Source organism: Argiope bruennichi, chromosome 7, assembly GCF_947563725.1.
Source record: "Argiope bruennichi chromosome 7, qqArgBrue1.1, whole genome shotgun sequence".
In the NCBI taxonomy this organism is placed as follows: Eukaryota; Metazoa; Arthropoda; class Arachnida; order Araneae; family Araneidae; genus Argiope; species Argiope bruennichi.
The window spans coordinates 4,343,089-4,364,706 of record NC_079157.1 but is presented as its reverse complement, the minus strand read 5'-3'; the positions used below and the strand labels follow the sequence as shown (position 1 = coordinate 4,364,706).

The window sequence follows — 21,618 nt, the reverse complement described above, 5'->3', positions numbered from 1 at the left end:
AATGGAAATGAAAAATTCCATTCATCGTATGAATGATTCGCTCTCTCTTCTATAAACTGATATTACACAATTAAGAATAAATGTACGAGATGTAAATTAAATTAAACTACGGAACAATAATAAAAGCTTACAAATTTAGATAATTGTTAAGACTGAAATTAATTATTTATCCTTTTATATATTTTAAAGCGATTTTCTTCGTATAAATTTTGTCAAACGCAATTTAACTTTGAAATGTAAAGAAATAAAAATAAAATTCATTAATAGTTTACGTAAGTTAGTTTAAAAATAAAGTTACTGTAACTATTGTATAATCGTTAAAGTTCAGAATACTCAGTAATTTTTTTTTAAATTTTGCTGACAAAGTAAATGAAATTTAATAAAATGTATATGATAATTAGTTATTTTTTAATTAAAAACTTTGTATCCTTCAATAGAAAAGATTCATTTTAATTTTACTATCCTTATTAAATTAAAGTACATTGCAAATATTTTTAATTATTAGATTTATATAATTTAAAGATGCCCTTCACAATGCTAAATCCAGTTTTAAATCTTTTTTTATAAAATGCTAATACTTAAGAAAGAATTAATTTTCGACAATATTTTAAAAACCATTAGATACGGGATGATTTTCTAATCACTACGAGTTTTTAAAAAATCATTTTGAGCAGATGAAATCTTATTTTACTTAAAAATAATTTGTAGACAGTAAGAATTTGTGTATTATAATATTTTAATTAGAGTATATTTATATTAAAAATAATATGCACATTTAAAAAAATAATCATGAAAATATTAAATTAAAATTTAAGCAACACTGGGTTGAACTTCGTTAGTAACTAGAAATGAATTAATACCAGTTGGTAGCAAATAACGAATAAAATTCTATTATTTTTTATATCAGATATTATTTCTAAAATTCACAGAATCTGTTTCCATTACTTAAGGCTAAATATATCCGATATATTACATACCAGCAAACTTCATTTTGCTCTGTCGATTGATAAATATTTGTATACAAAAGTCGCTGCAGTGCTTCTCACAAAGTAAATATTTTGACAGTTTTCATGTCTGAAACCAATTGATGTAAAGTTATCTGTGACTCAGAAAAACAAAATTTTAATCTTTGAAAGCAGGCGAAGTAAAGGATCGCTTTCGTGTCTTTATTTTATTTCCCAGATATTTGAAGATCTCTGCAAACAGTGCGATTTTCGAAATTGCAAGATAAACAAAAGATATGAAAGAAGCATTTCCGTTGCTGTAATAACCGCTTCGCTCGAGTTTTCACTAAATATATCTGAATTTATTTTTAAATCGGCTAGGTAACTGTTATTATGATTATGATAAATTTCTTTCGAGGCTATATCGTTCCAATTTAGGAAATTACAGGTGTATGGATCCAACATTGAAGAGTGTCTGAGAAAATCAATAATAAAAAGGGTGTTGGATGAATTTGGAGCAACCAAGATGAATTTTCTACTTTGGACTTCCTTGTATGTTCACACAATAGTGAAAGATTTCTGTTTAACTTTGCTGCATAACGAAATAATCGAGTACTTTTTTTGGGATAAACTTAAGTTAATCAATGAATCTCAAATTTGAAATTGATCTACAAATTTAAAGTCAAGATTACATATCAATTTGTATTTATCTAGATCTTGTTTAGGAATATTTACATTCACACATACAAGGATATAAAAACAATTTACTCATTAACGTAATTCGTTCAAAATCTATTTCAGAGTTTAGACTTTTCTTACTGAATACAGGTACTGAATTTTATCTATCTACTTAGTTACTTCGCTTCCAAAAATATCCTCCTCGTTTTGAGGAAGATCTAAAATATAGAATTTTTCAAAATCTCTAATTCAACTTTTTCAATGAATTCTATATACATATACACTTATTTCTTCAATAATTTTCAGAAGTCAAAATGTTTTACTAAAAAAATGTAATTAAATTTTGCTCTATGCATGAAGGTGTTTAATATATCTAAATACCTTTTAATAAAATGGTTTTATTTTTTGTAATTATTTAAGTTATTATAGAAGATGAATTGAAAATTGTTTGTTATTGCAGGAATGCTGTTGAATCCGTCCGATGAAACGACTCGATTACTTCTTGAGCTCTGTCTCGTGAGCTTTTATAGTCTCTATGACAAGACAAATAAGCTTCTAGAAAGATATCATATCATCTCTCCTAAACAACATATTGTCAAAATTCCAATAGTTTCAGGAGCTTTCACTTTTTTCGCCAAATGCATCGCCAATGTTGAAATATTCGTCTATCTGGTATCCATCAACAACCATTAAAATATTTGTAAAATCTTCGTAGGGGAACAATATTTCGGATTGGCAGAACCATAAGAGACCCGTTTGCTTGATATTATTTATCATGCGAATTTAGTATGTCTTTGATTACTGCTCTACTCAGAACGAGGCTTCAAAAAAAGATTCGTTTGCTTGATATTAAAAAGTGCGTCTAAAAAGTTTGGTCAATGATTGAATATCTCAAAAGTAACGTGAGTGAGAAATGCGGTCAGGCTCATGCGCAGGGTGGGACCTGTGGTGAATAGCATATAAGCCAGTAGCAGCTCTTCTACCCGAAGAGCTTTTTTTGTAAAATGGTTTAGTTACTGGACTGCTAACTACAAGGTCCCAGGTTCTATCTTAGCGCATCCCATACTCACTTCAGACCTATGGAGAGACGCTATGTAGTAAGGAGCGTAAGAATTGACGCAGATTATCCTTCTACGGGCAGTCGAATGGCGTGTTGTACGAAAACTCACGTCAAATTGAAATGTATCTACGGATTAACATGAAGTTGTGTTTTAAATTGGGAAAAAAGGTTACTATTAAGCATCCAACGTTTTCGTCCATAGTTTTACAGGACTGATAAAACTGGTACAGGAGTCTATTACATGACCAACGTCCGTCTCCATACTGCGATCCGTGCACACAACTTCTTGGCAAACACCGTGTAACTTCCTCGCACACCCACCGTATTCACCTGATTTGGTGCCTACGGACTTCCTTATTTTTGTTTCCTCGCCTCAAGGGGATCCTGAAGGACACACGCTTTGCAGACGTACCAGACATCCAACGACACGTGTGGCATCTGTGCTTCGCTCCATCCCAAAAGAGGCCTTCGCTGACTCATTCCAACAGCTTTATCAACGATGTCAAAAATGTATTGTGGCCAATGGATGTTACTTTGAAGGAGAATAAAGATATTTTGTTCCCATAATTTGTTTTACGTTCCGATTCGCCGTACTTTTCATACGCACTTTGTATTTTCCACTTATTATTGAATTAGCCGTTGAACGAAGATCACCATCCCATTCATCCATCTCATTTCATTCTTCCCGTATATATGCACTTGAAGCAAGTTGAATGTGTTCTCAATGTTCAAGCATACTCACTTTTAAGTGATGTGAAAATTTAGAGAGCAAATTTATTCAAATTTATTTTATCTAAATGAGTAAAGACCTTATCATCTAACTAATTTATTAACATCTTGTTTTAATTCTGCAGAAGAGTTTCTTGGAGAAGAAAATGTAATCTCTTATAACTTCTCGACGAGAAATCTCCTCACGTTTCGAAATGAACAACTAAATCATTAGTCTACTCTTCAAGCTTCCTCAGCATGCGCAAAAGAGATCAGGCTAAAATTATGTTGCCATTCTTTAATAAATTGAATAACGAGTAAGAAAAAAATTGCATGCAAAATCGTGCCAGATCTCTGCACATTCATCAAGGATTATTCATAAGTTCCTGACCGCAATTCTGTCACTTTCCTGTATTACCCAGGCTATTCACTGAACTTGAGCATTTTAATAAATTTTGCGTGTCTAAAATTCAAAATATTCTCATGAAGGGATACTGGAAGAATATGGGAACGACAAAATGGTAGCTGAAAAGCCTGATTCCCAAGGGCTCTTCAGTAAGAGTTCCTTTGAACATTGGAAATGAGAACAGGGTAAATATACTGTTATGGAAAGTGTTCTGAAGGAGAGCAATTTTTTTTATCTTAAATATTGACGGAATAAAATTATGGCTACTATTAGCATATTTATTGGACAAGCTACGTACATCTTTTACTCAAAATAGAGCATTGACGTATCAAACAGAATTTGCTTAATGCTTGTTTGAAATTAAAAAGCAGTTATTTTTTTTAATTCACTGTATGTTCTACATTCTTTTTCTTTTTATATACACTATTACTTAATTTCACTTGTTTCATGATTATAAAGATGGAATGTTAAAATCAGTTTTTTTTCTTGTTTATTGATATTATAGTGATTTGAAATTTTAAAATCTTGAATGTTCTCGAAGCCAATATTTTTTTTAAATGTTCAAAATTCAATTTACAATTAATCGATTGATTTCATTATATTTTACTCATTGAATCTTAAAAGGAATTAGTTTCACGTTTTTATGATGCTTTTAATAATAATTTTTTGAAATAAAGAATAAAATATAAAAATTAAAATAAACATAATAAATATTATATGTAAAATAAATATTATATGTAGGAAATGAAATATTATATTATATATAATGTTAAAAGGAAAAAAAATCTATTTTTAAAATACAAGGAGCCGTGCTTTTTCAAAAGCCTTTTCTGATAAATTCATTATTATTAGATTAACTATGAAATAATTTTGCTCTTAATATATATCACTATAAATAATCATCACTAGATCACTTTTCGTAGGATTGCTAGTATTCAATCTTATAAAAGATTAAATAACCTTTGTAGATAAAAAATTTAGAATGATGAAACATCTGAATAAAAAAGTTCCTTCAAAACTTCAAAAGATTTCAGTCGTTTATCGTTTCTTCTTCCAGTTTCTTTCCTTTGAAAAAAATCTAGGAAACAAACAAACAAAAAAAGGAACCAAACAACATTGAATCGAGTCAATTTTTGCTCCATGGTTTATGCAGAAGAATAGCGAATTCCATCCAAGAAACCGAGTCAAAGAAAAAAAAAAGAAGCCCTGAACTAGCATCTTCCTGACCTCTTTCCTTGCACTACTACTTGGAATCGATTGGTTGGTGGGAAAGAAAATAAAAACGAATCGAACGATGGATCAAAATTAGAATCGGAAAAGAAAAGGTTCGCGAGCGCTGCACTAACTGTAACTGCAACCCGCTATCACGTGCGCGGAGATAAAAACAAAAGAGCAAACATCCGAATCGAAAGATCTGTAATCTCATAAGGATTAGGAATGGTAAGAGTAATGGCATGTGAGAGGTGGTTAACTGTTTTTAAAGTGGATTGGATCCTATCTCGTTCATTTTTAACGAGGAATTCCTTTCTTTGGAGAAAAGGGTTTTTTCAAAACTTCAGGATATGATTTTGATTTTTATTTCGTACTTTTCTTACTCCTGGTATGAATATTAAACTTAATTTCTTGGTTTCAAATCCAACTTCAGCAGGAAATTTCATTAAAAAAGGAATAATTTTTAATTAATAAGTAAGACTAATTGTTGCCACACCTTGAATCTCGCATGAGTTTCACAGGGATTTATTATGATGCCGCGATCAGTTTTTTTATAATGCAATACATATACAGTAGAGTCCCATGTATTCGGCCCAAGGAGGCGAATGGGCAGGCCGATACGCCGCAGTTCTATGAACTCATTTCTTTGCCCACCAATACCAGAAGACAAAGATTTTATCAAAACTCACTGTTATAATAGGTAACTTCTCACTTCTTATTGAGCACTAAGCCCTCCATTTATCTCAAACCACGTAGAATGTGAACTCGGCCGGGTGAATCATAAAAGCAGTTGCCGGTAATGTGTCAAGTTAAAACAGAAGGCTCTGTATTGGTAGTTTATATAAGTGCATATACTGCACTGCACGTTTCAAGAATTTATTAGAAGCGAAGTAAGTAAAGAAAGTAAAGTTAGAAAAAGTAAGTTAAAGGGTTAAGGGATTGTTCACAGTTTAATATAAATTCTATAATACCTACCTTAAATGCAGGAAACATAAAGAAAACATTAACGTAAATCGTAGGTCTCATTCTTAAGAAAATGGACTCAAACTGATTTTATGTTTCACTGATAAATGATGACACAGATATGAAAAGGTAACCCTCAGTTATGAATCAAATTTTACAGCTTTTGGTTTTTTGAAAAATCTTAAATAAATGGCAATAAACAACAACTAGAACGCTGCTCTTTTCCTAACACAATTTGCATTTTGCATAAGACACGTAGGCGGATCGTAGCAGAAACCCGTTTCCAATGCTTTGGCAATATTGCCAATGCAACGCCTTGCCTTCCTCGTTTAAGAGTGATAAAAGAAAATTAAGCCAGATAGTAGGGAAGCTGGCTAGTCTCGAACCGGATACTCAGAAGTATATTGTAATGTTAAAATATTATCTACAGCACATGTGTTACAGTGTATAATCATGTTTGAATTTATTTAATGTGGATCACTGTTGATCCTCTCTGTGCCACAGTTAATTCGAATGCCGGTCCCTGGTGATTCTCACAACATTGAAAGTGTTAACAAAATGCTACAATAAGGAAATCGAGATTTGAATTTCTCCAGGTAAAATCTTGCTAGGAAAACACGATACAAATTAAAAGCATTGACAGAAATGATTAGAACTTTGAGAATATTTTGCAAAACGTTTTATGAAAAATATTCAGAGTAACTAAGAAGGGCAATTGCAAAAAAAGTTGTACGACGGAGCTATGACATATTGTAAAGACTATGTTGGTTCAACCTTTCTTTATTTGAAGTGCTTCAATGCGACTCATTACAATGTGCAAAAACAATAGACTTACATTTTATAGATAAATAAAATTATTTTAGATGTTTTATAATGCAATACTTTCTTCACACCATTATAGTAACTGTAGTAATGATGAAAAATTCACCAGTATTGACATTTGTTTAAATCATGTCTTTCTAGAAATCTGGGCGCTCCGGTCACCTGTGTCAGCAAGTCAAGTGCAGGCTACCAATGACTCCGACGATATTGAATGTATTAATGCTTTAAAATAGCATTACCAAAAGAATTAGTTTTAAAATATTTCACCTGCGCATTCATTCATTTAATAAACGCAAAGTTAATGATCTGATTTGAAAAAGTTATTGAAAAAATTGTACTGCATAACGGAGTAGTTCATGTAAAGTCATAATCATATAACTTCACATGAAGTATTATAAAAATATCCATATAACAGTTAACAATAAACTGCATATACTTTGCCTTACTTTGCGTGTGATGCTATTTGTTTCCATCTCCTTCCAGTACACGTAATCAAGTCTGGGTGAAGTAGGCAATGCAAGTCTCAGGGCCCATATTTCCATTCTCTAACTTCCTACACCAGAATTTTTTATTGATTTTAATTAATTGTGTAAACAAATTTTGCTAATCTGACAAGAAAACAATGATGGGGTTCTTTCGCTAGAATTCATGGCAGTATTTCTCGAAAGAAAAAAAATCAAGATCCCGGTTTGAAACGATTATAAAGAAAGTAGTAAAAAATAAGGAATTTTTAAGGACAATCTAAACACTATTTATTTAATAATTTTACTATAAAAACTATATTTTTTCGTCATTAGATTTGAAAGAAAATAAAATTTATTCATTTTATATACGAAATATATTTTTGCCTTTTTATTTAATTATTTACAATCATAATATTAGCTAATTTATACAAGGAATAACTCCAACACAGAACAATAACTAATATATTTTTTGTTCGCTAATGAGTTAACTTTGTTACTTTCAATAATAGTGACATTGTTTAGTTTCTTTCAATCGTTTTTTACATTCAGTTTCACATTCTTAGTTGTATTTTTACTTTTTCATATGCAAAGATAAAGCATTTTAATCGAAAACTTCGAATTCGAGTTTTGGCGAATCTCCATGTTTCAAACCTTTAAAAGTCCAAAAAGCACATTTTTCAAATTATGTCTGTCTGCCTGTGAACAAGATTATTCAAAAATGCTTTGAACAAGATGGATGAAATTTGGTATGTGCTTTATCCTGAGTTCGTATATTTCTATCAAATATAGAACGAAATCCATTTTCAGAAATTATGTCTGTCTAGTTGTCCAAGCGTAGGAAAACACAATTACTACAAAATTCAAAGAACTGTATACTTAAAATTTGCGGATGTAGCATCTGAAGTGCAAATCCATATCGAATTCCGAACTAAATATGTTCTGCAAATCAGGAATTCATCCTCTATCCATCTGTTCTTTCTCATGCTTGTAAACACGATTACTCAAACTCGCAACAACAATAAATGAAATTTGGTATAAGTTTCGTTTGATTTAGTTTAGTTGTATTAACGTCCCATTTTAAAGGACCATTAGGGCTATTTTCGGGAAGGACCTCGTAATTTTGAACCGCGGTTACATGACGAGTACAATACCTGAGCTGGCACCCCTTCTCCAAACTTCCACATCACACCAGCGGGAGAACGTTTGGCCCTGAGGGGTTTTGGTTTCAATCGGTCGACAGAAGGTGTGCAAAATATATACATTCAGTTTTCTTTACTAAGAAACAGGAAATTATCATGTACAGGATTCTAATATAAAAATTTGAGCATTTTTGGCTTTCATGGTCATTTCCAAAGTCCACAGTGTTTTGTAGGGGAATAGGGATAATACTTTTATTAGAGAATATGCGAATAATATCGACTGATTTATTGTAAAATTGTTTAAAACTGGATAATATCAGCGAATTACGGCATGAGATATACGTTATGATGCAAAATCTTTCAAAATGCTCAACGGCAGAGACCACTTGTGCTGCAATCACCAAATTCAACGCTCTCTTGTTTTTAATAAGAATTTATGGAAACAAAAATTCAAAATTTTAATTGGATTTTCAAGTAAAAATTCACAGAAAGTTAATTTGTTTCTTAATTTCGGGGTATATTAATTTAAATTTAAAAATAACTTTTTAATGAATTTAATTTTATTTTATTCGTTTTTTTTATTTTAATAAATCTTTAAAAATAGGCTGAATTATATACATATCTTAATAACATTTCCCTTTTTTGTTGAATTTATATATGCGTGTTGGGACGATATTCAATTTGTGACTTCTTTTCATCTCCGATATAATTAAGAATTGATATTTTAAAAATAATATAAAAACAGGGACACTAATTTTAAACTATTTTCATACTACAAATTTTCAGTCTAAAAGTTCAAAGTCTTTTAATTTTTAAAAAAAAATTTACAGTTAGGTATTTAGATAACAGTTTATTATAGAAAAATGACTGCATATAGCCATAAATCGTAACCTTGTACCGACTATATTTCAGTCACAGGTTACAGAAATCACTAACTCATTGTGAGTAACACCTGCCAGAGACATTCATTCCTGAAATTCTACGCAATGTCTTCTCGAAGGCGGTGCATTATGATTTCTTCATCTTTTGAATAAATTGCTTTTTTCAATTCTTTCAATAAAGCAATAAGCAGTAACAAAAAGGACATTCAGAAATGCTGTTCAAGGTCATTAAAGATATTACGATAGATATAAAAATCGTATTCCTTTTCAATGTTTAGCTCAGTTTAGTAATACAAAAGCCTCGTTTTGAAAAACACTGACACTTTGAAAACGAATCTCTTATATCTTCGAATTGTGGTCAAATGACTAAGATGACAAGAAACAACGCATCTTTAAATGTCGCATTCCAAGACGGCCTTGTGCAATGTGATGTGTGACGACATAAGTAAGTTTTCAAAATTGCTATTCGCTTCCAGATATTCATAAAAAATAACGAAGTTATTTTATCTCCGTGTGTGTCAACAATTTAGAGACAAAAATCAAACACATTTGATTTATACAATTAAAAAATAAACAAAACTAATGAATCAATACCCCATCCCGTTCCATTCACAGGTCCGATTTTACCAATTCCTTTTTTTATGAATTCATTTTTTTTTTTTTCATAATTCCTTAATTTAGTAGATAGGATTCGCGAATTCTGTCAGGTTTTTTTCCTACAAATACACAACGAACTATTGCTTTTAAAATATATGTCTGAGAACAGACTGTGGTTGGAGAAGGGCATCACATATTTGACATGGTATTCGTATGAACACTGGTGGCATTCATTTCATATGAAATAAAAATGGGTGAAATCGGTTCAGCGTTTGTGACTGGAGAAACGGTGGGAGGGTTGTTTGTTTTTTCCAATTATTTTAAATATATAGATGATGGGATAACAACTACTCGCTGATGGGGTTTCATTTATAAATTTCAAATAATAAGCAAAACCAATTAATCAGTCTAACACTGGTCCGATTAGCATCTTTACGGTTGTTATGAAAGTTCATGGCCTCTAAATATCTCCTCAATCTTCGCCGCCCTTCCTGAACCCTTTAGTTCAGAGAAAAATCGAAAAAACGCTATTTCTCAATGCTTTCTCAAAGGAGAAATCTTGTAATAGAGTTTCTCAGCCGTAATCGCTGAAACGATTTTGATAACTTTAATTTCCTATGAAAGTTCATACCTTCCAATATATATATATATATATAGTAAATAAAATAGTAATAAAAAACAAGTTAATAGGAAAAAAAGGAACAAAAATAAACTAAATAAAATAAGAATCCGGCCTGAAGACTTTCTCAAGGATCACCCTCAGACAGGGATTCAAAAAAAGGGTTTTTTTCTGTAAGGAAAAACAGACTAAAAAGTCCAACAATTGATTCCTCGTGACTCGAAAATCCCCTGAAATTAGGACTAAGAGATACACTATTTTTACAGAAAAGAAAAACAAAATAATAAATTAGAAGATTACGACCACTTATAAGCAAAAATACAATAACATAAAATGTATTTTTATGTTATTTATGTTTTCCTCTCAGAAAAATCCCTTATTTTTTAATCCCTGACAGAGGGATTAAAAAAAGGGATTGAGCTTACCATACCTGATTTGTTATTCACAGATTTCGTGAGACCGAACTACAGGAGAGATTTCGAAATTTTTAATTCGTTTGGATATTATGATTCTTAAATATGTCTTCTATGGTTGTTAATCCCTTTCCTCTCCATTTCGAAAGATATTGCTCGATTAAACGCTGATAGCCTTCAGTCTAGAGAACTAAACGGCCCATTTTCGTCACCGTCTTTATAATTTCATCACTTAGTACAGATAACAAAAGAGAATTCATTATTATGAATTATTATTATGCAAATATAATCTAAATAAAACTTTTGCTCACTTTTATTACTTGAAATTTACTTTCGTTACAATAAGATGTAGTTCGTTAAAATCAACACTATGATTAAATTAATTTTATCAACGCTAAGCCCTTTGAGCGACCCTATTAATGATGGTAATAGCGACCAATTAATTTAGTGATGAGAACACATTTTGATGAAATATATCTTATCAAAATAGAAAAAAAGTGGCATTTTAAATTACTATTTTATAATAATAATGATACAGAATTCTGATTAGTTAGCTATATTTGAAAAGTGAAAAAAAAATAATTACCGAAATCAATCTAAATGTTTGGAACGCTGTCTATTTTGCAATATCTTCTAAACTGGGATAAAAAGGACAAACAATTTAAGATAAATATTTAGGGGGTCTTGTTCTTTCACATAATGTAAAAATTCGAGAAATCTATACATATTTTATTTAGTCATTATGACAGGGAACTTTACAATTTTTTTTCATTGAGAATGCGTAATGGAATAATGGCTTTGAGACTTTTCTCAAAAATTGAGAAAAATAGGCAGGAGGAAATTAATAACGCATTTATATCATCAGCGTTTATTTCAATTAAAAATTGGCAAAATCGATACAGTGGCTTGGCTTGAGGATTGGTTTCTTTACTTTTTCTAGTTATTTTAAATATGCGGAAAGTATGAAAAGAGCTGGTCACTGAAAGCTGCTAGCTAAATTTTTAATTTCAAAAGAGAACAAAGCACATGAATAACAACAGGGGGAAAATTCATCTGTCAATTACGTAACACTATCTCCCTTGTGTTTAGCTATGTATCGGCGTGAAATATAATAAAAGTGAGAAATTACGGTTTGGATTCCTTTCCAATGCCTGGTTCAATTCATTGTCGTGTGCTCATCTTCAACTTTGGACCTAAGATGACATACCAAATTTCATTTATTTTGCTTATTACGTTTTAATTTACAAGTTTGTTATGTGTATTTATCAGATGGCTTCTAAGAGAAATATACAACAAATTTCTTTAATTTGTAGATTTTATTTCCAATTTTCCTCTCTAATTTTAAAAAGTCAAAAGCTTCTCTCTTTTATTGTTTCATTTTCATTTTCAAATACATCCAAAAAGTTTTTAGCTGTCTTTAATGAAATATCTAATTTTAAAAATTAATTTCTAGCTTCTTCGATTTAAAGTTTGTGGAAACAATTGCATACTGATACTTTTCATTTTCAGAAAAAGATGCAAATATGCGCACTTATAGAAAGAAGAAGAATTTCATTGCTATATTAAAATTGAGACATTTTTAGAAATAGAAACTGTATTTTCGGATTGTTTTCGATTTTTAATTAAATCTAGAACAGAAATGAAATTATCAAGCCGTAATTACATCGAAAGTAAGAGTTAAATTTAAAGGTAATGGCATTTTACTGCTTTAGCATTTTCTTATTTATTTTTTCCCCTTTTCTTTCCATCTTAATGATAACATTCATTAGAATTTCTTTCTGATAAATCTCTTTCTTTTAATCCGCTTACATTTTAATTTTTTCTACTATTTGCAACTTTTTGTTTAATTTTTAAAAAATTTCTTTTTCTAATTTTGGCATAGTAAAAATGAATATCATATAAAAGTAAGGTCTATTCAGAGTAGTTTTTCTTTTAATATTTAATTGCTATAAAAACACATTTTAAATTAAACATAGTGACAATTAAATAAAAATGCATATTTTCAAAAAAGTACTCTTTTTCATTTTTTTTAAAGATTTATTCGTACTTTTTCGATAAATAATAAACTTTAGGTTATAACAGATGAGATTCAAAACTATAAATTATTTTTTTCTTTACGAAATTTTAAAATTCTTGAATAATAGAAATTATATGTCTATATAAATACTACACAAATTTCAAGGACCTTTTCTTTAACTAATTAAAAGAAGATTTTTTTAAAATTTAATTAAAGAGGACTTTAAAAATGACATAATACCATTACCGATTAATGAATGTTTTTCGTATCATTCGAAAAATGTCTGCTAAATTTCTTTTTAAATATTAGCAACATCCATTTAATGCCACATAACTAGAAAGCACTTTCTTGAAAATATAAAAAAATCACATTTTAGCAAGAAAAAATGGCAGCAGAGGTTCTCAAACAAGGAATTTAACCACTTCCGTGCCCTTCCACTTTAAATGGAAACATATACTTTTGCTCCTTTTTACAATATTAGTTATGAAAAATAAACAAGGAAACAAGTATAGGTAAAATTTTCAATTGTAATTTAATAATATATAAAATAAAAACACTCTTAAAAATAGTTTCATATGCGTATTAAGTACAATTCTTTTTTAACTATTCTCCACTTCTTAGTTTTAATTTAGCTTTCATTATTATAAATATTACGGAATTTTAAATTCACATTTTTCACTACAGGTGACTTTTTATTGGTACAAAAATCAAACTTAAATTAAATTAAGAATTATTTTACATCAAAATATAATTTAAAATATTTCTTTCAAATCTATAGCATAAATAATGCATCATTATGTCAAATGACAAGAACTTAGATTATTATGAAATGAAGGAAAATTCAATTGAAAAATTCCATCTTTACAATAAAGAAACCAGTTAAGTTGAATGAAAGGCTACGAAATCCTATTTAAATATTTATATCCCCTTTTACCATTAAAAAATGTTTTACATATGTAGGTATATTTATCTTTTTACTGAAATGGAATCTCTGGAGCTGGTGCTATCATTTTAAGGGGAAAAATGTGAGCATTTAAGAAGAGAGTTTCTTATATTCAACGGATGTTGAAATTATTGCTGTCATAAATAAGTGCAAGGAACTATGTAAATATGTGAAATATGATAAATATAAATTACATACGAATTGCTTACAAAATTAAAGAAGAACTGGGAAAAGCTCATAGAAGTTGAACAGTTTTTCTGCATATTATTTCTATATAGATAATACTATTGCGCATGAGAAGGGAATACGTCCATGGATAAAGAGGGAAATTTTTTTTTAAAGATTCGAAACTTTTATATAAACATTCAAAGATTATAATTTTGGAAACTCGTCTGTGCTCATATTATTTTTCAAAATCTACTCTTAATTATAAAGCAACGATAACTTTTACATACAAAAAAATTATTTAATATTGCCGAAACGCACAAGTGTATAAAACTTAGTCATTTTGACTCCTTTTTAATGCAATGCCTTGAAATGTTTTATTGAGTCAGTGACGTCCTGAGGTGTCATTTTGTCATTGATTCCATTCCTCCCATTCCTTCATTTTGACCCAAATTAGTAAAATGCAATGAAGCATGATCTTTAAAATAATATAGTATTTTCCCATAAATTATCTATATATTTAAAATTATTAGAAAAACCAAAGAACCAGTAGGCCTCCCCCTTTCGACAATAGTTCAGGTGACAGTTCATAACCCTTGGATATTGAATAATCATTGGCCTCTTTCTTCCATCCGTTTACCTGAGAAATGTTAAAATACTACTTCACTATACATTCTCTATGGAAAGAAAGAAACCCGATTGAGCCCCCCAATCACAAATGCAGTGTCTATTTCGCCAATTTTTATTTCATATGAAAAATTATGACCCTTATATTAATTATCAATGGTTGCCTATCCATCAACAATCCTCTTTTCCGAAATAAATCTTTAAAAAAACACTCCTTAACTGTGCATTCTCTATGAGAAAGAAGAAATCTTGTCAGAATCTTCCGGATCCAATCACTGTACCAAATTTCCCAATTCTTATTTCCTTCTATTCGTAAATGCAAACGATATTTGCATACATCATCAACTATCCCAATTCTCCCTTTCCATCCCTCATCACTTTCCATTTTCGAGAGATATTACAAAATGAAACTTTGGCAGAGTTCCCAGCCCCAGCAACTAGAATGATCTCATTCGTTAATTAAATTCGCCGCTTTGTGAGCATTGCTAACCAATCAGAATACTCTATGTTTATTGGACAAATATCATTTGAGCTATTACTTTCATTTAGTGTGATAAATTGTAGCTCAATAAGGACAGTTGACATGACGGAATGAATGCTATTAATTCCGTGAGCCTATAAAGGCAATGAAGACGGTTAGTTTAAAGCACAATATCTTTTAATCAATATAATTGACGACAACAGTGCAATTGAAATGCAAATATAAAGAAGACTTTGTACCTTAAAATGTACAAACAAATACAGTAAACTCTCAATTATCCCCGGTTATTAATCCAAAATATCATATAAAAACTCTTTAATAATAAATATAAAAAAGTGCTTTAACTTTTCAAAAAAAATCCAGTGTGTGAAAATAAAATAAAAAAGCTTTTAAATGTCGAAATCTTCTGTTTGTAAACGCTTCTTTTTAAGTCGGAATCGTTTTTCTCTTTTATAGTAGAGTTCTGAAGTTATATGAAGCTACTGGATTACTTTTAGATAACCTAATATTGTAATCAAGAATCACAAAATCTATTAAAAACTAAAAAAATAGACAATTATAAAAAGGGAAGTTTTCAAACACCGTGTTTGTAATGCAGTAAAAATCACTAGATAATATTTTTTTATCGGAAATTAAACAGTAATATATAGCAATTAAAAGGCAAGGGCAAGAAACTCTTGGATATTTAATGAAAGTTAAAAATATTAATATCATTAAAATTACAGAATATTTCTCCAGAATATCAAATTTTTATAGTTTTATTTTGACATCCATATTTTTGATTAAAATGGTTAATTGCAATTGGCAATTAAAAAATACTACTAAAAGAGATGTTAAAAAATCCTCTTAGATTAGGATAATTGCAAATATGAACTGAAATATTAATTATTGTGTAGAATTGTATATTTTTTCAAGATGAAATTTTACAAAGCTATTTAGAGTATAATTACTAACTTCTCTAAAAAATGGGTCGATTTGGTACAGTGCTTTGCATATGGTTAAGCAGCTGTGATATCTTTCTTTTTTTTTTAAGTCATAATGAACACCATAAGAAATAAAGACTAAAAATTATAAAATAATAAATACAAAAAAGCTGTTTAAAAATGCTGTTACTAGTATTAAAAAAAATTAAAAATCAAGAGGTAAAAACAAAAATCCTAAAAGCGTATAAAGCAGAAATCATTAGGAGAAGAATATAAGGTAACAATGAATGTCATAAGAAAAAAAAATTCTAATCATTCATTGTGTAAATTATATTTCTTCTTTATTTAGCACATTCCTATCTGTCTTTCAAGTATAGTTGCTTTTTTTAACGTAAATTGCCTAAATAGTAACAAAAAATTGATTTGGTTCTATTTAAAACCACCCCATTCTGCGGAAATTCGTAAAGTTAACACTATTTCTTTAATACGGAAACAGCTTCTAAAAGTTAGTTCTTTAGTTACAATTTTTCGTATTCATTTGAGTTTAAAAAAATTGCTGTTTTTCAAATTCTGGAAATATACATTCTTTCTTGAAACACAAGCAATAAGAATAAAAAGGAGATTCTGAATAAGAATGAGTAACAAATTCTGAAAATGAATCCAACAACTCTTTGGAGATCTTTAAAACTAAAAGAAAACCTATTAAGAATATTTAAGAAAGAAAAAAAATGCTTAGAAATGGCGGGGGTATGGAGGGGATTCTTTATAATTTGGACGATCCGCAAAAGTATATGAAAACTAAACTGCCAATAAATTGGTCACAGAAAAAATATCCACTGATTAGAATACCTTATCAAGTAAAATGATAGCGGATAAAAAACAATTACACGAAATGGATTTTTAACTGATATTCTAAATACACTTATCTCTACATTTATTGCCAAATGATTTGTTTTGTGCCTGTGTTTCTAAAATTTTAAAGACTAATTTAGAGGCGAATTATAAATAATAATTCGCCGCTATTATTTATTTATTTCCATTATCAATTTCTAGGGAAAAAAGGAGTCATTTTAATCGACGAGAATTTTTTACAATTTGTTCGTTTATTCATCAAATTTTCTTTTTCGAAAAAATTTGTTAAAATTTCATTGATATCATATATAAATAAAGTCTTGAAAATAAAGAAATTTAAAAGAAATCTTATTTTTCAGTTAAATTATTATTATTAGGCAATCTTAAATATTTCTATAATTTCAGCAAAACAATTTCCTCAAAGATAAAAGGCATCTTACATAAATAAATGCGTAGTATAATTATTAAAAATGATCGATTATATAATGAAAATTTTGAAACTTGAAGAAAAAGTTCAAATGAACATTTATTTCACGAAAGTCACTTTCATTCGAGGGCAAAAAAGTCAACTCAAGATTTCATAGCGCCTTTCACTTCAGCGCTTTCTGTAAACAGTATGAAAATTTCTTTTCAAAATATTATCCATGTACTGGATCACTGAAAGAAAAAATATTTAAAAATGGCAAGATGTGTGAAACTTTGCTTTCTTGTGCAGTTCTAGCATCATCTAAAAATTACTCATAGTGCGTGATTTACTGTACCTTTTGGTTCAGGTTTTGAGCTGTCAGAATTTTCATTTATTGATTCGGAGTCGTCCTGCTTTTCTTGTGGCATGGTGGCCTTTTTTATTCTGTCGAACGCCATTCCTTCAGCAGACGATTGCAGCAGTTCGAATGACAGAGAGGGAAAAAGTACGCTTCGGAGGCAGGAAGGAACATACGCTCACTGCCACCTGCTGCACCAGAGATAATGGCAGCCGATTTCCTCTGCATCATAAAAGCTAACGTATATACGGCAAATCGTTTTACGTTTGTGTTGTGTTTTACGTTATCAATTGCACGGAAGTGTTTTTTTTTTTTTTTTTTTGCTTGAGTTTTTGTTCCCCAAAAGAATTCGTTTATTCAGATTTTTTGTTCACAATATTGTAATTCTTTTGAGAAAATAAAAAACTTTTTACTCATTTATGATGCCAAATTCACATATTCTGTATTTTTACTTTTTGCACATTGTAATTTCAAAAATAATCTCATCTTCAGTCGTATTTTAATCGATTACAAATAATTAAAATACATATTACAAATTATTTTTAAAAAAAACATTGTTTTATCTGATTACTAAACTTTAAAAAGATTCATGCCTTACCAAAAATACTACAAATTTTGCAACAGATCTTTAAAGCTTCCTACTATATCAGTAAAAGTTATCTCCCCCCCCCCCCCCAGCTTATATTTCTAATCCATCGTATCATATAGAGCAGCACCATAAACCAGAAGTATGTTAGTTTCGGAATGGAATCAAAGAGTTCGATAAGAATTATTGAACAATAGATAATTCTCTAGAATGTCTCCAAATAAATGGCGCATAGGAGTATCTACCAAACAGACACCTAGAAGAAAGCGATGATCTTTTTTTCTAACTTATTTAATTTTGCATTTTAGTATACAATATATTTTTGAAAATAATAATAGATTTTGCAAAATTATTTTATAAAAAGTGGTGAAATGGATTTAGGGAAATTCCCTTAACCAAATGTATTCATTTATAACTCTGAAACAGGAAATATAGAATTAATGAAAAGAATTATTCATACTTATTTTATACTTGTTAAGGGTCTACACAAAGTGATTAGACACCTCGGATTATCCAGTATTTGCCTGATTTTTCGTCCATCATTCATTCCAGTTTTGAGTAACCTGACCCAAGAATTTTATTTTTGGATAAAAGATTTATTTAAAAATATTTTTTAAATCATCCATTTGATTCAAATTTGAAGAAATAAATCATAAAGTAAGAAATAAGCTGTTGAAGAATTTATTCCTCCCCAATTTTGCAATGTTTGATCACTTTTTCTTAGCGAGTACTCTCAGTTTTATACCTTAATTATTTGAATGTTGACAAAATCTGGGAAGGTTCTTCTATCATTAATGCTATGAAAATACCATACGTTCCGAATTACAGATGGGGAAGATACGGCCTCCGATTTGGTGCCTCGGTATGTGAATCACTCGTTTCGTCCAAAATCTGAAATGTTCTGGGCTCAGAAAATCAGAATATCTTGTTTCATATAAGTCATAAAGTTACTTAAGATTTTTCCTTATAGACAGTTTGGAACTGGGGGATAGTGAATTCCAACCGCGACCGCACCAAAAAATCTACCATATTTGTGAAGTCCATCTAGGATTAAATTTCTTATCGCTGTCTTATTCCCATAATAGAATAGATCCGAAGGTATTCATTTCCATTCGTCTTCTGCTATTTTCCAGAATCTATCAATCGTGGGAAGCTTAAAATAAGCTCTTTTCAATAAAACAAAAAGTACCATAGCAAAACGCGAAAAGTTGTTGAAAGGTATATATGAAATATTTGTATCAATCTTCATTTTACCTTTCGAAGTATGACTTATAGCTACGGCTTGATGAAATATCACTCTTTGAAAGTCATTGGGATTTTTTTAATGGAATTTCTTCTTCAAGTATAGGACGTATAACTTTAGTTGATATTAGCATTTTTCTCTCTCTTTTTATTTTTAATTCGTCATTGTAGAAAAATCAGCAATAATCATAAACCCCTTAATTTTCTCTAGTTTTTATAAAATGTTTTGCGTTTAACTTCATGTGTCGGCAAAAATTGGTAAACATAATATTTTTTAAATATTTTTTGAGTTATAAATCGTTGTTTATAATTTTTCATTTATTATTGCTGCAGATGTATTTAAAAACTTTGCAACTGATTTCTGCGTCGGCGTCTTGTTACCAGCGACTTCACAGTAGAAATATTTGAAACAGTGCTACCTTTTTCGGATATTCCTTTGAAGTCTTCTTTCCATATAGAAGGAATGATTGATTGTTTTCCTTTTCAATTAAAACTATTGTTCATTTACCACTTATAAATTTAATTAGCATGCATTTCATAACGTTTTTGAAGTATAAAATAGGAATATTTATCTTCAGAAAGCACAAAAGCATAACCTTTAATTCACAACTTGTTTGTATGTCACATTTTGAAAGAAGAATAAATCTAAAATTATTATCAATACTTCTCATTTCAAATAAAAAGCTATTTCAAGAAATTTTTATTTCAAAACACTTGCTTATTTAAATTCTTGGTCAAAACCGTTAAAAAAATGTGTAAATACCCACAGTCAGATTCATCCCAAAATAACACCCCAACAGCTTCCCAAATGGAACGTTAATCTTGTTAAACTAATTAAGACTACACAGATGATATATCAGCGAATTTTCCCCTTTGTCTCGAGCTTGTACAACTTCTATACAAAAATTAAGCGCTTGGATTAGGATTGATAGTACAGAAAGCAATCAAAGGGCACCATAGATCATTTATTCCAGTTGCTTAGAAGAAAAGAGTAAGAATCTTCTTGTTTCTTCTTCCAAATCTCCTTTGTAAAAGAATATAATTAAGTTTTTCTACATTCCGTTATCATTGGTGATGAGACCTCGACTTGTACTGTTCCGCTAAAGTGTATGTTAAATCTGATGTCAAGTGTCGCTTCTCTGTTTCGGAGATTCAGAGAAAGAAAAGATGTCATTTATGACTTTCAGCTTCTGATAACAGCTCAGATTGACGAAGTTGATCCAAATACATCTGACCTCACGTTATTTCAAAATGAATCGTAGGCATAACTAAATTAAATAATCATGAAATCTAAAAGTTAAATGTATTCCTAAAATGTTGAACTTGCAGAAAGTTTCATTTTTCTCATGCAGTTGTGGCTCGTCATTTCAGAAGGGAAACAGCTTTGCAAAAACTATTTCACAAGAGGATATAATTAATATACAATTCTTAAAAACGTAACATAGCTTCTAAATAGTCTAGAATTATTTCACTGTAATCATCATTATTGTATTTTAGAAAAATATACGCGTATCTTTTTTCGATGAGTAACTTCTAACAGATGATCAGCAAGAGTTAGTTTTCTCTCCAAAACTCGCATGCTCTATATTAAAGGAAAATTAGCATCTTGGATGCGTTTTCCCAACTAACAGAAAACAAAATGTGACGTAACTACAAATGCAGTTCACAAAATCGCATGCCAAATTTTGTAAATTGCGTTTACATGCTTCTGAAAGTACAGACTGGTGGACATTAAAAAAAACCCTTTGGATTTGGCTTAAAATTTGAAAGATGTCTACATAACACATGTCAAATCAGTGTACCAAATTTTAACCATCCAACTCTCTTCTTTTTGTATTATCGTGTTTACATATAATCAAACAGGCGGACAGGAAGACTTTTACTAAATAGATTTTGTTCAAACTTTAACCGAAGTCTAAGAATTTGATGTGAAGACCGTATACTAAATTTCACATCGTTAGATAACCTTTGTCACAAGCAGACAGACATTTTCCAGGAACATATTTTTCGTGCTCTGGTAGGTCTAAAACGTGAAAATTCGCCAAAGCCTCGAATTCGAATTTTTTGACGATTACAATACTTTCAAATGAATGGGCTTTACAACAGGTGAGT

At 29.9% G+C, this 21,618-nt stretch overlaps 1 protein-coding gene across 3 annotated transcripts in view; it reads right to left on the bottom strand.

Moving 5' to 3' along the window:
- LOC129976061 (uncharacterized) overlaps positions 1 to 21,618 on the bottom strand; it is a 180,552-nt gene that overhangs the window by 152,876 nt on the left and 6,058 nt on the right. The window contains exon 1 of one of the 3 annotated variants that reach the window (XM_056089419.1): positions 17,676 to 17,873. The exons of 1 other annotated variant lie outside the window; for it this stretch is intronic. In XM_056089419.1, coding sequence (XP_055945394.1) covers positions 17,676 to 17,778 — 103 coding nt within the window. In that variant the 5' untranslated portion in view covers positions 17,779 to 17,873. Of the gene's footprint in view, positions 1 to 977; positions 1,084 to 17,675; positions 17,874 to 21,618 lie in introns of those variants that run through there. One more of the 3 variants, XM_056089421.1, reaches the window with a different exon arrangement.